Here is a 15,878-nt window from a genome sequence, read left to right on the forward strand (position 1 = left end):
TTGAGCTGTTATATCAGCATTATTCTAATGTGGGTAATTTGGCTTCTAATGAGGTTTTTTTTATGCTAATTTGGAGTTTAGCTAATATTTTAGCAACATGCTAACGTTTTTGGCTAATTTGGTTAACTGGGGAATTTTAGGCTATTTTGGAGTTTAGCTAGTAGCCTATTTCAGCAACATGCTATTTTTTTTCTTTTTTTTTTGCTAATTTGGCATTTACTAAGTTTTTTTGGCTAATTTGGAGTTTATCTCACATTTAATCAACACACTAAATATTTTTTGCAAAGTTGGCATATGTAAGAGATTTTTAAGCAATCTTACTACACATTTTTTAGAAATTTAGGTCAACTTAGGCGCTCTTTCATATTTCTTTAACATAATTTCCATTCTTTTAAAAAATTTAACAAATTTAACATTTTGCAAATAGCTTTTGCAATTTCAGCGAATCCCTTCAGCAGTTAAAGTAAATTACATCTCCATTTTCAGCCAAAAGCTTCAGCGTCTTCAGAGACTACTTTTGTCAAATAGCATTAGACTGTTTATCGCAGGAAATGCAACTTTTCTAGTCTTTTCTAGTAAACAAAAATTGGTATTTAGCTGTTATAACAGCATTGTGCCAGCTCATTTGGGTTATTTGGCATCTGAGATTTTTCTATGCTAATGTGGAGTTTAGCTAATATTTTAGTAACAAGATAGTTATTGGCTAATGTGTTATCTTCTGTGTTTTTTCGGCTCATTTAGAGTTTAGCTTCTGTTTCAGCAACATTTTTGACTAATCTGGTTTAGTGAGGAATTTTAGGCTATTTTGGAGTTTAGTCTGATTTGGCAAATACTAATGTTTTTTGGGCTAATTTGGATTTTAGCTTATATTTAAGCAAAACAACAAATATTTTTGCAAAGTTGTCATGTATTAGGGATTTTTAAGCAATTTTACCAGAGATGTAGGTCAACTTCAGCGCTTTTCCATAATTCTTTAATCATTTTTTTTTTTAGCAAATGTAATATTTTGCAAATAGTTTTTACATTTTTACCAAGTCCCTTCAGCAATTAAAGTAAACTGTGTCACCATTTTCAGCAAAAAGCTTCAGCCTCTTCGGCGACCACTTTCAGCTAAAATCATTCAAACCAGTATTATCGCAGATAATGCAACTTTTCTAGTTTGATCTGAAATTTATAAATCATCCAAACCGACCAAAATGTACACCTATGAATTTCAGCTAAATGTAAATATAAAAACAAACTTCATATGTTCAACACAGTGAAATATTTCATTGGAACATTTCAACGCTGAGGGGCAGAGCAGTGAATTTAATACTTCTAACTCTGTGTGTGTTACTGTGTGTGTGTTACTGTCTGTGTGTTACTGTGTGTGTATTACTGTCTGTGTGTTACTGTGTGTACTGCTCATGTCTAAATGCGTCAGCACAACTATTTGTGCCTCCATGTCTGCCAAGGAGATAGTTAAGCTGGGCACTTCTGGGACGTGCCAGCCAGACGGAGGCGGCGCTGCTTGTGCTGTGTTCTCCCGCAGTGCAGCAGGACGGTTGCACTTCAGGTCTCTGCCTGTCAGCCCGCTCCAGGACCAGGACCATGGCACAGCAGGCCCCCATCGACCCCACCAAGATGGGCGAGGGTCGCGCCATTGCTGTTCTGACCTCCGGAGGCGATGCGCAGGGTAAGGCTGTTGGCCCCGGAGCTCCAGTGTTTCTGTTCTTTGATTTACTGTCACTTTCTCGCCGATAACAGGATCATTCCAGTAGATTGTGAAGGAGAAAAGCGGCTCGTTGAGCCGCTTTTCTCCTTCACAATCTACTGAATGATCCTTTTAACAATTGAAAAGTTACAGTAAGTCAACAATTTTGTCTTGAAGCATCACCAGGTGTTAAAGGGTTAAAACAGTTGTGACTTTCTCGTTTTGTGTCTGCTTTAAAAGCCCCTTTTACTAATTACAGATTATTTTCCTGGATTACTTAGAACTTAGAAGTTGTGGATCGAAGTTGGTGCGACCACAGATCGAGGCCGTGACCTTTAACTTGACGTGTCTGCCTTGACCTTTGAAAGTTAACAGTGACCCCTCGCTGCTATCTTCTCACCTCAGCTTTTTCTTCTTGGCTTCCCCGCTTCTGTCTAGGACCGTATCTGTTATGAGGAGTAATTTTAGTGGCGTGACCTTTCCGTCTTTCCGCCTCGTGTGTGAATTAGTGAGGTAGATCACGTGGGCCGCTTCACGCTCCTGCACTCTCCACCTTTGCACTGTAAGTGGAGATGCTGCTGGCACCCCCAGAGTTCATCTATCCACATCTTGTCCTTTAAGTGATCCCCTCTAGAGGGACGCTGGAGGCTTATTCCATTACCAGCAGGACAAGTAGTTACAGAACCGGGCTTGTAGTTCACTACCATAGAATCTTAGTCAATGAAAATGTTGTTGTTTTGTCACAAATGTATTTATAAGGTAATGTGTTTACATTATATTGAAAAATATTTTCAAAAGTTGAATTAAATGATGCACAACTTCTCTTGCATTCATGTAAATTTTAGTTGATGTTTGAATTAGGGCTGACACGGTTAGTCGACTAATCGACTATTAAAATAGTCGATTAACTAATTTAATAGTGGATTAATGCAGGGGTCCCCAAACTTTTTCTAATAGGGCCACATAACTGTTTTTATCTCTGATGGGGGCGGCATCAGTTTGTAGGACAAAAAAAGTGTAACAATCACAGCCTAAATGTAAACATTTACGGTTTTCCCAGAAAGACACACACAGCCAAAATTTAAATAATTCATTTCTGTAATCTTGACAGAAAAAATACTAAAACATCTTAAAATCTAGATATGTAGCATTACCTGCAAGAGATTAATGGCTGAAGATGCTTAAATTGATAGCTAAAACACACAAGCTGTTAGATGAAAACACTGAAGTTGATAGCTAGCTAAAATATTTGCATTTTGCCAAATTAGCCAAAAAACAAAACAAAAAAAACACTTAATTAGCCAAAACAGCGAGCATGTAGCCTAAATATTAGCTAAATGCTAAATTAGGCTAAAAAACTGGAAAAATGTCTAAAAATAGTTTGGGGGTCAGCCCAAATGGGGAGGAGGGCCGAATCCGGCCCACGGGCCGTAGTTTGGGGACCCCTGGGTTAGTCGACTAATCCACTATTTAAATAGTCGACGACTAATCTAATAGTGGATTAGTCTTTATTTTATATCATATAGAGTCAGAGTGTAATAAAGTTGAACAACGTTGATTGCGTTCAGCACCAAAAAAATGTACTTTTTTAAATATTTGAGTTCATGACACCAAAACTTTATCTTTAGTGAAAAATAGTTCCTTCTTTCAGATGTCGACCTCATTCATTTTAATCTTGTTTTAATCCCAGAAACTAATGAAGGACAGAAGCTGCACGATTCATTAAAAGTTTATTAAACTATCATCTTAATTGTCTTTATTTATAGTTCGTTTAAAGCTAATGATGGTTGAGATGTGTGCTTTACATCCACTTCATGTGTTACCCGATTAGCCGACTATTAAAATAATCGTTTGTTGAATAGTTCAAATAAGTTTTTTTAAATTGCAAGTAGTAGTTCAATTTCATCTTATCCCTTTCGGGGTCCCCACAGCGTAACAGCACCCACTGTTTGGCATCAGTGATTTGTCAGAGTTTTTACGCCGGATGCCCTTCCTGACACAACCCTGTACTTGAGGGGCACAGGGACCCAGTTAGGCAGCAGCGTCAAGGGTCTCGCCTAAGGGCCCAAATCTAGGGACCCAGTTTATTTTAAGTTGCAAGATTTGTAAAATGACTGACTTAGAATTAAAAGATCTATTTTTCTTGATTTTGTTGAGTTTTTTTTTCATTGTAGAATGACACTAAAATCAATCAAAATATCACTTATCAGTAGTAAAACGACACTTTTCTACTATAAAAGTTATCCAATCTTTCATGGGATTGCACAATAAAACACACTGTGTACAAGACTTACAAATAAAAAAACTATAGATGAACCTTATAGCATTCATCAAAGTCGGGGTTTTCTATCCGTCCCTCCAGATCATTTTATATTATTATTATCATTAACAGCCGATGTTATCTGGTGTAACGATGACGGGACATATTTTATGGAGAGCTCAATCTTTGGGAGTTTCATTTTTTATTTAAAATGACATACAAGTAAAGAAATTTTGAGGTTTTTTCTTTTAACATTTCATTTATTTCTAACTTGTCTAATTTTGACAGAATATATTAGTTATTTAAGGTTTAAATTGTTTTTATCCTGGAATAATATTCATTTTATTCATATTTATGTTTATAAAGTTACATTTTTCAAGTTCAAAAGTTTTAGCAATTACTTTTTTTATGTGTTTAATGAGTGTATATCCTGTGACCTACTGTGTGTTTTTGGCGCCGTGAGTTTGACGTCTTTATTCTGTAGGAATGAATGCAGCTGTGAGAGCCACAGTACGAGTGGGACTGTACACTGGAGCCAAGGTTTACTTTGTTCACGAGGTAAGTAACGCTTTTTATCTTTAACTTATAGTCTAAATAAGAAAAAACATGTGATTAATCTGTCTTTAAATCGAAAACATAGTTGATAAACTGTTGAAAAATGCTTGAAATGACGTGTCCTGAAGTATAAAGTATAACAGTTTGACTCTGATTCATCAAATCTTCATATGTGTGTAATTATGACCATAAAAATATACGTTAGACTAAAGTTGAGGCTTTTGCCATTTCATCTATATATATAAATATATATATATCAGTTCATCCACTCTTCTTTTATTGGATGTTTTAGCTATACATCATTTTTTTTGTTGTTAAAACCATTTCTTCTTTTTTTTTAAATATGATTTTATTGCCTTTTCAACATATTTACCAACATATCTCTGTACTGAATCATAAGGATTCTTGCAGCAATGTCAACCAAAACGAGAAAAAGATATCAATAATAATAATAAAAATATTAAATTAATTTTAAAGAGTTCCAGTTTGGAAAAGAAAATGAAGAATAACCCATAAATTGTCATTTAAAGATTAAAGCGTTTGGTATAGAGGCTATATTGAGACTGGTGTAACAGATGTATGGTGTCCAAATGGGCTCAATATTTATAAAAGTATTTTTTAAAAAGTCTCTGTTTCGTCCGTTGGTTGTTGTCAGGGTTACCAGGGTCTGGTGGATGGAGGCGACCACATTCGCCCGGCCACGTGGGAGAGTGTGTCGATGATGCTGCAGCTGGTAAGAACCAGTCCTGCAGCAGCCTGTTCATCTCTGTGTTTACGTCTACGGGCTGTTATCACTACCCGTCTTTGGTGTGTGTGTTGGAGTGTTATAGGTCACATTAAAGGCCAGGGTTCATAGTCAGAAGTATTCAGGTTTCAGTTCCTCTCCCCCCTTCTGCTAACGTCCCTCTTCCTCTCATCGCTCGGTGCTGAAACCCTAAAATCAGGGTGGGACGGTGATCGGCAGCGCCCGATGTCAAGATTTCCGCACAAAGGAGGGCCGCACGAAGGCTGCCTACAACCTGGTGAAGCTGGGCATCACCAACCTGTGTGTCATTGGGGGCGACGGCAGTCTGACAGGCGCCAACCAGTTCCGGACGGAGTGGAAAGATCTCCTAGCAGATCTAATAAAAGACGGTACGAGGCCTGACCCTCAGAGTCCAGACCACATTCAAGCAGAGGGGATTTGATCTCAAACGTAACTGTAACTTTCATCAGGAAAAATCACAGCAACTGAGGCAAAAAGTTCCTCCCACCTCAACATTGTTGGCATGGTGGGCTCTATTGACAACGACTTCTGTGGAACTGACATGACCATTGGCACTGACTCCGCCCTGCATCGCATCATCGAGATAGTGGACGCCATCACCACCACGGCGCAGAGGTACGCAGGTAGACGTGTTCACGTTTCAGAGACAGACGTCTAACAGGATGTTTTTGTTCTGTAGTCACCAGAGGACCTTTATTCTGGAAGTTATGGGACGGCATTGTGGGTAAGTACATGGGAGTCACACACCGGGTAGACCACCGAGAGAGCAAAACTGTAGGGAAGTGTCTGTGACTCATAATTCAAAATAAAAGTCAATACTGGAAATTCTTTTTCATTTTCAAAATGTAACTGCATTACTTGTCTCTTAAATGAAATGAGAAAGAAATTCTCTGAACATCTTTTTCTTTTTCTTCTTCAACACAGCTCATTCTGTAACTTCATTAAAATGACATTTCATTTTCAAAAGGTTTTCTGTAAATTTGTACCAAAATTAAATTAGAAATATCAGGTTTAAAAATTAAAATGCATGAACAGAAATGCTTTTTCATTTTCACAGTCTAACTGCCTTATTTGTCTCTTAAATAAAATGAAAAAACAATTCTCTGAACATCTTTTCCATTTGCTTCTTTAAGATCGCTCATTCTGTGACATAATTAAAGCCAATGAAGACAGTTTTTTGTTTTTACATCTCGTTACGCAAAAGGTTTCTCATAAATCAGTTTGAGTTTGCAGTTCCACGACAATGACGTCAGCTCGCTCTCATTCTGCTTTAGCTAGCGACCGGCAAACAAAACGCCGTTCTCATTGACTTATATGGGGGAAAAGGGGAAAAAGGAAGGAAGAGGAGGGAAAACGAGCTCAAAGCAGTTCTGGATCCATTTTGGGTCAATCGGATTGTTCAAAATGAACCAATATTGGCCATGAATCTGATCAACAACCACAAATGATGAAATGAATCAAATCCTTGTTAAAATGAATCGTTACAGACCTCACTAAGACAGATGTTTTTCCCTGTAAGAGTTGCGATTGTACACACATGAGAAAATAATGCCAACAACGTCACAATCATAAGTCTTGAATTAAAAAAACATTGTTGTGCAAGATTTACTAGATAAATGATGAATGTGTTAAATAACTGCCCTGAAATGAGTAAGACGTAGATCTTTATCACACCAGCGCCGTTTGTCTGCAGCTACCTGGCTCTGGTGACGGCTCTGGCCTGTGGAGCCGACTGGGTGTTCATCCCGGAGATGCCTCCTGATGAGGGATGGGAGGATCATCTGTGCAGGAGGCTGACAGAGGTAGATGGATGACTCAGAACTACATTCATGCTCCGGTTGTCTTCATTTGAAGAATCGTTCGTATTGAGTCGTGAATCTTCACTTTGATTCCTGCAGCAACGAGGCCGTGGCTCTCGGTTGAACATCATTATTGTTGCTGAGGGGGCGATAGACCGCCACGGTAAACCAATCACCTGCGACCTGATCAAGGAGGTCAGTAAGGAGGTCACTGTGGCTCACTAAAATATGTAAACCAGACTCAAGTTGTGCTGCTGTCTGGATGTGTAGCTGGTATCAAAGAAGCTCGGCTTTGACACCCGGACCACCATCCTGGGACATGTGCAGAGAGGAGGAACGCCCTCCGCTTTCGACCGGATCCTGGTAGGGCTTCTTTAAAATCCTAGAATGTATTCTGTAATCCTGTGAGATGAGTAAGTCTCTTGGCACTCTGTCACTGGAATGATGCAGGCGAGCAGGATGGGGGTGGAGGCCGTCATGGCCCTCCTGGAAGCCACGCCCGACACGCCGGCCTGTGTGGTCAGCTTGTCTGGAAACATGGCGGTCCGGCTGCCTCTCATGGAGTGTGTGCAAGTGGTGCGTCAACCCTCCACAACTCACAGTGCTATTACTATTTAAGAGTAACCTTTGAAAAATGGGGTCAAACTAAAGCAGATGCTGAACAAGGAACAACGTGAAGCTTGTAGGAAAACCGGATCAATTCATGTTAAACTGATTCAAACATTTTCTGCTTTCGTGCCAGACTAAGGATGTCACAACAGCCATGGCTGAAGGCCGGTTTGATGAAGCCGTGAAGCTCAGGGGAAAGTGAGGCTCTTTTATGGTTCTCTCTTTTTTTTAAGTCATATCTTATTTCATGTTTCAAACATCTCGTTCTTGTCCCTTTTCTGAACTCAGGAGTTTTGAGAATAACTGGAATACGTACAAAATGCTCGCCCACATCCATCCACCAGAAACTAAAGTAAGAAAAGGCTCTTTTTCCTCAAGTTTACCCCTGAAACAGAACTCTTGTGTCTCATCCTGACGTTTTTGTTCATCCCTCTGTACCAGAGTAACATCAACATCGCCATATTGAACGTAGGCGCTCCATGTGCAGGAATGAACGCTGCCGTCCGAGCAGCGGTCAGGATCGGGCTCCTCCAGGGACATCAGATGCTGGCAGTGCATGACAGCTTCGATGGTCTGGCTCATGGGATGGTAATGTCTTTACACTCACATGAGGGTTTAGTTTATTCAGTATTTGTAACTAGATCAGTTGCATTAGCTGCAATAACTCTAGTGTGAATGCTTTTTTCTGAAAGTAGTCGCTGAAGATGCTGAAGCTTTTTGCTGAAAATTGTGACAATTTAATTTAATTGCTGAAGGAATATTTGCTGAAAAAGCTACTTGCAAAATGTTGCATTTGCCAAAGGATTGGAAGTTTTATTAAAGAACTATGAAAGAGCGCTGAAGATGACCTACATTTCTGAAAAATTTGTAGTAAAATTGCTTAAAAATCCCCAATACAAGCCAATTCTGCAAACATATTTAGCGTGTTACTTAATAATAATATGAGCTAAACTTCAAAAAAGCTATCTCATTGCTTAAATACTAACTCAACTCAAAATTAGACTAACCCTCAACAAACTTAATTGGTAAAAAATGTTAGCATGTTGTTAAAATAGAAGCTAAACTCAAAATTAGCTTAAACATTCTCAGTAACTAAATTATTCAAAAATGTTAGCCTGTTGTAAAATAGAAGCTAAACTTTAAATTATGCTATAAAAACATCAGTAACTAACAAATTAGCGAAAAATATTAGCCTGTTGCTAAATAAGGTAAACTCAAAATTAGCCAAGAAGCTAGCTCGTTGCTTAAATACTAGCTAAACTCCAAAATAGAAAAAAAATCCTCAATAAACTACATTAGTCAAAAATGTTAGCCACATTGCTTAAATACTTAAACTCCAAAATAGCCTAAAATTCCTTAGTAAACTAAATTAGTAAAAAAATTAGCCTGTTGCTAAAATAAAAGCTAAACTCTAAATTAGCCAAAAAACAGTGGATATCAAATTGGCTAAAAACATTAGCATGTCACTAAAGTATTAGCTAAACCTCAAATTAGCATAAAAAACATCAATAGATGACAAATTAGCGCCCCAAAAAATAGCCTAAAATTCCTCAGTAAACTAAATTAATCAAAAACGTTAGCCTTTTTCAAAAATAGAGGCTAAACTCTAAACCTCAGTAGATAAGAAATTGTTAACATGTTAGCTTGTTGCTAAAATATTAAGTAAACTCAATTATTTTTAAATTACTATACAGATGAAAACATAGCCCATGAATATATTTAAAGGCTTGCTACTAATCTACTTAATATTTTTAAATTTGAAGACTTTCTCATTCATTTCCTGTATTTTGCTCAATATTTCAGAAACTATAAAGTTTATGAAAACCCAAAATCCAAGCAGTGATGTCCTGAAGAGCTGAACGTTTTGATACCAAGATGCTGACTAAGCATTCACACATAAGACTGAGAACAGGCTGGGTTTCTCCACAGATCGAGCCCATTACTTGGGCGGGGGTGGCAGGATGGACGGGAAAGGGGGGGTCCATACTAGGCACTAAAAGGTACATGACATTCTGTGGTTTCATGTCAACGTATATCAGCACAATATTAAGGGAAATGTCTCTTTTTATGAAGATCTTTGCCACATGAGTTCATGGAGGAAATCAGTCTGAGCATCACCAAGTTCAACATCCACGGGATTGTCATCATCGGGGGCTTTGAGGTGAGCTCCACCTTCATCACATGGATTTGCCCAAGTCCCAGTTTAACTCCTATGACATTCCCGCCTCCCTCAAGGCTTTCCTGGGAGGTCTGGAGATGGTGCAAGCAAGAGAGAAGTACGAGGAGCTCTGCATTCCACTCGTGATTGTTCCTGCCACCGTGTCCAACAACGTCCCGGGATCCGACTTCAGCATCGGAGCCGACACCGCCCTCAACATGATCACCATGGTAAACAGGAAACCCTTTGAGAAACATCCGTCCGTCCTAAACAAACTCCCTTTGATGTCATTTGTCCACAGACGTGTGACAGGATCAAGCAATCTGCTGCTGGCACCAAGAGAAGAGTGTTCATCGTCGAGACCATGGGAGGGTTCTGTGGTTACCTGGCAACCATGGCGGGGTTGGCGTCTGGAGCTGATGCTGCCTACATTTACGAAGAGCCGTTCAACATTCATCACCTTGAGGTCTGCAGATAGTCGACACGTAGCAAAACATGGGCTATGTCCAAATTCCCATCCTGATCCCTAGATCACATGTGTCAAAGTCAAGGCCCGGGGGCCAGATCCGGCCCTCCGGGTAATTCTATCCGGCCCTCCAGATCATTTTATTGTATTGTTACTAATGATTCGATGTTATCTTGTTCTCATTTCAAAATATAGTTTTATAGAGAGTAAAATATTGAAAGTTATTTCAGGTTTAAGTTGATTTATTCTGGAATAATATTCCTGCATTTTATTATTAATAATAATGTTAAACAGTTAAAGTTTTTAACATTTTGAAAATTGTCATTCTGCTAGCTTTTTATTGTGGTTTATTTGGGTTTGTACTATTGGTATTTACTAACATTTTTTAAACATTCTAATTTGGAGCTTAGCTAATATTTCAGCTACATGCTAGATGTTTTAGCTAATTCAGGCTTTTTTTGTTTTTAAGGTTGTTTTTGAGTTTAGCTAATATTTCAGCTACATGCTAGCTACTTTGACTAATTTAGGCTTTTTTTTAGCCTGTTTTGGCTAATTTTGGCTTTTTTTTAGTTTTTAGGATGTTTTTAAGTTCAGCTAATATTTCAGCTACATGCTAGCTATTTTGGCTAAATTAGACATTTTTGTAGTTTTTTTAAGGCTGTTTTTAGTTTAGCTAATATTTCAGCTATATGCTAGCTGCTTTGGCTAATTTAGGCTTTTATTTCAAGTTTCTTTTAGGTTGGCTAGTTCAAGCTTTTTTTCATTTTTTAAGGATATTTTGATGTTTAGCCATTTTTTCAGCTACATGCTAGCTGCGTACCTAAGTGTTTTTTTAAGGCTAATTTGGCATTTAGCTCATTTTTTTTAGCTGGCTAAACATTAAAGCTGATAGCTGAAAACACTGAAGCTTCAGTGTTTTCAGCTATCAGCTTTAATGTTTTTAGCTATCAATTTCAGCATCTTCAGCATCCAAATTCAGAATTTACACTAGCATTATTGCAGTTAATGTTATATGTCAAGTTCATAATTATGATAAAAAGTTATGGTTTTAAAGTTTTAAAAATTTAGTTTTAGTGTATTTAATAAATGTTTATCCTGTTCGGCCCGCGATATAAGGTTTGTTTTGGGTTTAGGCCCCCTGTGTGATTGAGTATGACACCCCTTCCCTTACTACTAAAATAATATTTAGTGCCCTGAATTATAATCCTTCAACACCAGAGCTCCAGTGTTTATGTTCTTTCATTTACTGTAACTTTTCAACTGTTAACACGATAATTCCAGTAGATTCTGAAAGAAAAAAGCGGCTCAACGATACGTTAAAGATTTTGTGTTAAAGCGTCACCGGCGACGCCTCAGGTGTTAAAGGGTTAAAAGGAATTCAGACACCATGCTCACTACTTTTCGTTTCTCAGAACACCGGATATCACCGATTTCACAAAGTGAAAAACAAATAAATACAAACATTTTACGACATCTATTTGTGATTCTATTGTACTCCGTTGATAAAAATGTAGAAAGTTTATTTAAAATTATAATTAAACAGGTTGTTTTTTTTTTTGCAAAAAATGTTTGACCACAATGCATTGTGGTCTATATTCACTAATCTAGTTTCGCAAAGACTTCTGGGAAATTTCTAGTGCACTTGATTTTAAAATTGTAGATTCGAACAGCGCTAGAAAATGACAAACGTGATATATAGTCAGTAGGGAGGGAATTCGGACGTAACCATAAACTTTTTTAGGAATAAATAAATGTTTTAAACTAACAGTTGGTGTGTTTGTAGATGAATGTAGAACATCTGGTTGAGAAGATGAAGACAACAGTGAAGAGAGGACTCATTCTCAGGTTTGAAAGAATATCTCCTCAAAGCTCTTTAAAGTCCCACTCCGATCATCCAATCATCTTTTTATCGATTTTCAAAGTGTTCCCAGTGGGTTTTTAATCATGATTATGCGGATTTTAGCAACAAATTAAAAAATAAATTTCATTTTTTGGGAGATAATGTCTGCAGAGCAACAGCAGTTCATCAGAAATTCACCTAAGAGTCGTGGGCGGGACTGTAGCCACAGAGTAAGCCTGCCCTGACTCCCCATCATCCCTTTGTTTACACTCTGTCCTATTAGCTTACAGCCCCTCACACCTCCAACATAACATAAGAGAAACAAAAATGATGAGGAATATCAGAGATATCCGGATTGATCCAGATTCCAGCTCAGACGAGGAAAACGAAGATGTTCATGGATCTATTTGTGTGTTAGTGAATAGATCAGGAAGCTTGAGGTCCACTGACTGTAGCTCCGCCTCCTAGACCGTTGTCACAAACTTTGTAAACAATATTATTTTGTCTGTTAATGATTCACAACAATTTGATAAAGAAATGTAGTTTTAATCTAAATTTTCTTGATAAATGTCCTTCCCTCATCTGAAAAAATGCCACAGAAACATGTTATAAACAACAGAAGCTGTTTTTCTTTTGTTTTTTTATTAAAGTGGGTCTTTAAATCACCTTTCCTTGTCAATGTGAAGGTTCATAATTCTCCTCAAATCCTACTTGTGTTTAAGAAATGAGAAATGCAACGCTAACTACACCACCGACTTCATCTTCAACCTCTATTCTGAGGAGGGAAAGGGAGTTTTCGACTGCAGGAAGAATGTTCTTGGACACATGCAGCAGGTTTGTTTCTCTTTTTTTCTTCTGGGTTTGTTGTTTCAGCATAAAAAATAATAACATCTCCATTTCTGTCAGGGTGGCACTCCAAGTCCTTTTGACAGGAACTTCGGCACAAAGATGGGAATCAAGTCTGTCCTCTGGTTGACTGACAAGCTGAAAGAATGCTACAGACATGGTTGGAATTCCCAACATATTACAGATTGTTTTTACTCTGCACATACATGTTTATATTAAGTGCTGGCACAGGCTATTATTTTAATAGTCGACTAACCACTGATTATTTTTTTCTGATTAGTTGGCTAATCGAGTCATACGCAAACTAGATGTAAAACACAGATCTTAGCCATCATTAGCTTTAAACTAACTAAAAACTAGATATAAAGCGTTATCTGTGATAATGGAGAAGATGCTAGTGCTGATAGCTGAAAACACTGAAGTTGATTGTTGAAATTGCTAAAGCTAACAATTGAAAATGCTGAAGCTGATAGCCAGATAAAATATCAGTTAAATGCCAAATTAGGCTACAAAATTGAAAAAACTCTAAGTTAGCCGAAACAGCTAGCATAAAGCTGAAAAATTAGCTAAACTCCATATAGCCTGAAACACTGAAAACATCCTAAATTAGCCAGAATAGATACAATGCCACTGAATTATTATATAAAAAAATGAAAAAATCATAAATTAGCCAAAATAGCTAGCATGCAGCTGAATGATTAGCTAAACTCCAAAAAAGCCTAAAAACAAAACAAAAAAAAGCCAAAATTTGCCACAACAGCTAGCATGCAGCTGAATGATTAGCTAAACTCCGAATTAGCCTAAAAAACAAAAAAATCCTAAATTAGCTAAAACAGCTAGCATCCAAGTGGAATATAAGCTAAACTCCAAAACAACCTAAAAGACAAAAAAAGCTCAAATTAGCAAAAATAGCTAGCATGCAGCTGAAATATTAGCTAAACTCCAAATTAGCCTAAAAAGCGTTAATAAATGCCAAAATATTCCAAAATGCTAAGAGAATGCAATTATAGCTTTCAACTTTACTACACTGTGACTCCATATGATGTAAAGTAACAACTAATCGACTATTAAATTAGTCGTCGAACATTTTAATAGTCGATTAATCGACTAATCGTGGCAGCTCTACCCTATCCATGTTCCATTCCTTTAGGTCGCATCTTTGCCAACTCTCAAGACTCCGCCTGTGTGCTGGGTATGAGGAAGAGAGCTTTGGTGTTCCAGCCTTTGGCAGAACTCAAAGAAGAAACTGACTTTGAGTAAGACTTCTTTAACACTATTTACCTTTAGATTTACTATCTCTGTCTTGTTGAAGGTCTAATGCATCATCAGTGACACTTGAACACAAAATAACTTTTCAACCAATAACACGATAATTCCAGTAGATTTTAAAGGAGAAAAGACGCTTTTCTCCTTCAAAATCTACTGGAATAATCGTGTTAACAATTTAAAAAATGACAGTAAATCAAAGAACATAAAGACTGAAGCGTTTGATGAGCTGATCTTGTCTTCTGCAGACATCGTATTCCAAAGAAACAGTGGTGGTTAGGACTGAGGCCCATCCTGAAGATCCTGGCAAAGTACAAGATCAACCTGGATATTTCTCACAAAGCAGCGATGGAACACGTCATCAAAAGGAGAGGCTTAGTCCCTCAATAGCCTTCATATGAATATATGGAAAACTACTAGAACTCAGTTCTAACACCAGTGCAATACAAATCAAAGTTACTCAATAAAACCTTTCAGATCACATGAGAAAGTGATCATTGTTGCACTTTACTGCAAGAAAAACGAAAGATGTCACAGTTTATTAAAGTTCTTCCAAAACACTTTTGGGACACTTAACAGTGTGCTTTAAACAAACTCAAAGAATAAAAGCAATAAAACAAATATAAATGGAGTTTACGTTTGTTGTTATACATTCACCCAAAGTGATTCATATTCCTTTATTTGTTAGAGGAGTTGGATATGATCAGTTTTATACCTTTAACCTTTGACACAGCTGTCCTACTGCAGGATATATGCTTGTGAAGGATGTGTCATTTTGGGTTTTCTCAGAGGCAGCAAAATATATCATGAATAACTCCCGAGCCAAGGGCACACTCCCTTGGACCGAGCCAAAACAATCCGCTGACAGTGTGATAAGCAGAGCCTGTTGTCATGGGAACCTACACTCCTCCCCTCTCCATGACCCTTTCCTTATATTTCAAGGCCTTGGTGGCTCTCTTTCTTAGTGCAAACTCCAAAACATAATAGATAACCAACAAAAGTGAGTCACTTTCTCAAAATTCTAGTCAGTGGTTCAAAATGGGTAGTTAATGGTTCAAAAGCAAGTTTTTATGTCAATGAAAGTGTCTGTGTTGTCAAATAACAAGTCATGACTGCAGCTTCTTTAACGATCAAGTCAATAGATCTCATTACGGAGCTTTTCTGCCCCTGAATCTGAATGAAAGTCTTTGGATCTGAGGGGAAGTGCTGAAATCTGTTGTTTTTTGCTGTATGAATAAACGGAGCTTTACCTGAAAGCCTTCACAGCACTGATCCTGTCGAAGATTACCTTGTGACTGTTGGTTCATCTCACCGTGGGGGTGTGTCTGCATGAGAGCCACTTCCTCTGTTTCTGAGTTTGAATGCTGTTCCGCATTAACCCGAGAGGAGGGAAAATAGGGGACCCTTTTTCATTGTTATTGTCTCCACTAAAATAAGTCAAATATCACAGTTCAGGAGAGCCAAGCAGGGGGCCCCTCGCTCCGGGCAACAGAGGGAAGCAACATCATAAAACAACCAGGACTAAGTAAGACCAGGGCACGTGGGACCGCCGCAGAGGCCCCCTACACCCAAGAGCAGGAAGGCACAGGAACACAGAGAGTGCAGGCCCCAGCCCAGCCA

The 15,878-nt window shown here is 38.0% G+C and overlaps 1 protein-coding gene across 1 annotated transcript; it reads left to right on the forward strand.

Moving 5' to 3' along the window:
* The first annotated feature begins 1,477 nt into the window (after window positions 1-1,477).
* On the forward strand, window positions 1,478-14,894 carry pfkmb (phosphofructokinase, muscle b). Its single transcript, XM_024271209.2, has 22 exons — window positions 1,478-1,675; window positions 4,438-4,511; window positions 5,164-5,241; window positions 5,453-5,642; window positions 5,724-5,889; window positions 5,954-5,998; window positions 6,968-7,076; window positions 7,173-7,268; window positions 7,344-7,436; window positions 7,524-7,649; window positions 7,816-7,880; window positions 7,971-8,034; window positions 8,124-8,270; window positions 9,612-9,682; window positions 9,756-9,843; window positions 9,918-10,070; window positions 10,142-10,306; window positions 12,090-12,151; window positions 12,869-12,980; window positions 13,053-13,152; window positions 14,143-14,248; window positions 14,507-14,894. The coding sequence occupies exons 1-22, from the start codon at window positions 1,591-1,593 to the stop codon at window positions 14,646-14,648; spliced, it is 2,337 nt and encodes a 778-aa protein (XP_024126977.1). The 5' UTR covers window positions 1,478-1,590; the 3' UTR covers window positions 14,649-14,894.
* Window positions 14,895-15,878: the final 984 nt, after the last annotated feature.

The sequence above is a fragment of the Oryzias melastigma genome, linkage group LG5, assembly GCF_002922805.2.
Source record: "Oryzias melastigma strain HK-1 linkage group LG5, ASM292280v2, whole genome shotgun sequence".
NCBI classification, from domain to species: Eukaryota; Metazoa; Chordata; class Actinopteri; order Beloniformes; family Adrianichthyidae; genus Oryzias; species Oryzias melastigma.

Excerpts from the sequence above, each read along its gene's own strand:
- pfkmb (XM_024271209.2), top strand. The coding sequence starts at position 1,591 with ATGGCACAGCAGGCCCCCATCGACCCCACCAAGATGGGCGAGGGTCGC. Across the intron at positions 5,999-6,967 it reads GTTATGGGACGGCATTGTGG|CTACCTGGCTCTGGTGACGG; the intron begins GTAAGTACATGG and ends GTTTGTCTGCAG. Across the intron at positions 12,152-12,868 it reads AAGAGAGGACTCATTCTCAG|AAATGAGAAATGCAACGCTA; the intron begins GTTTGAAAGAAT and ends CTTGTGTTTAAG.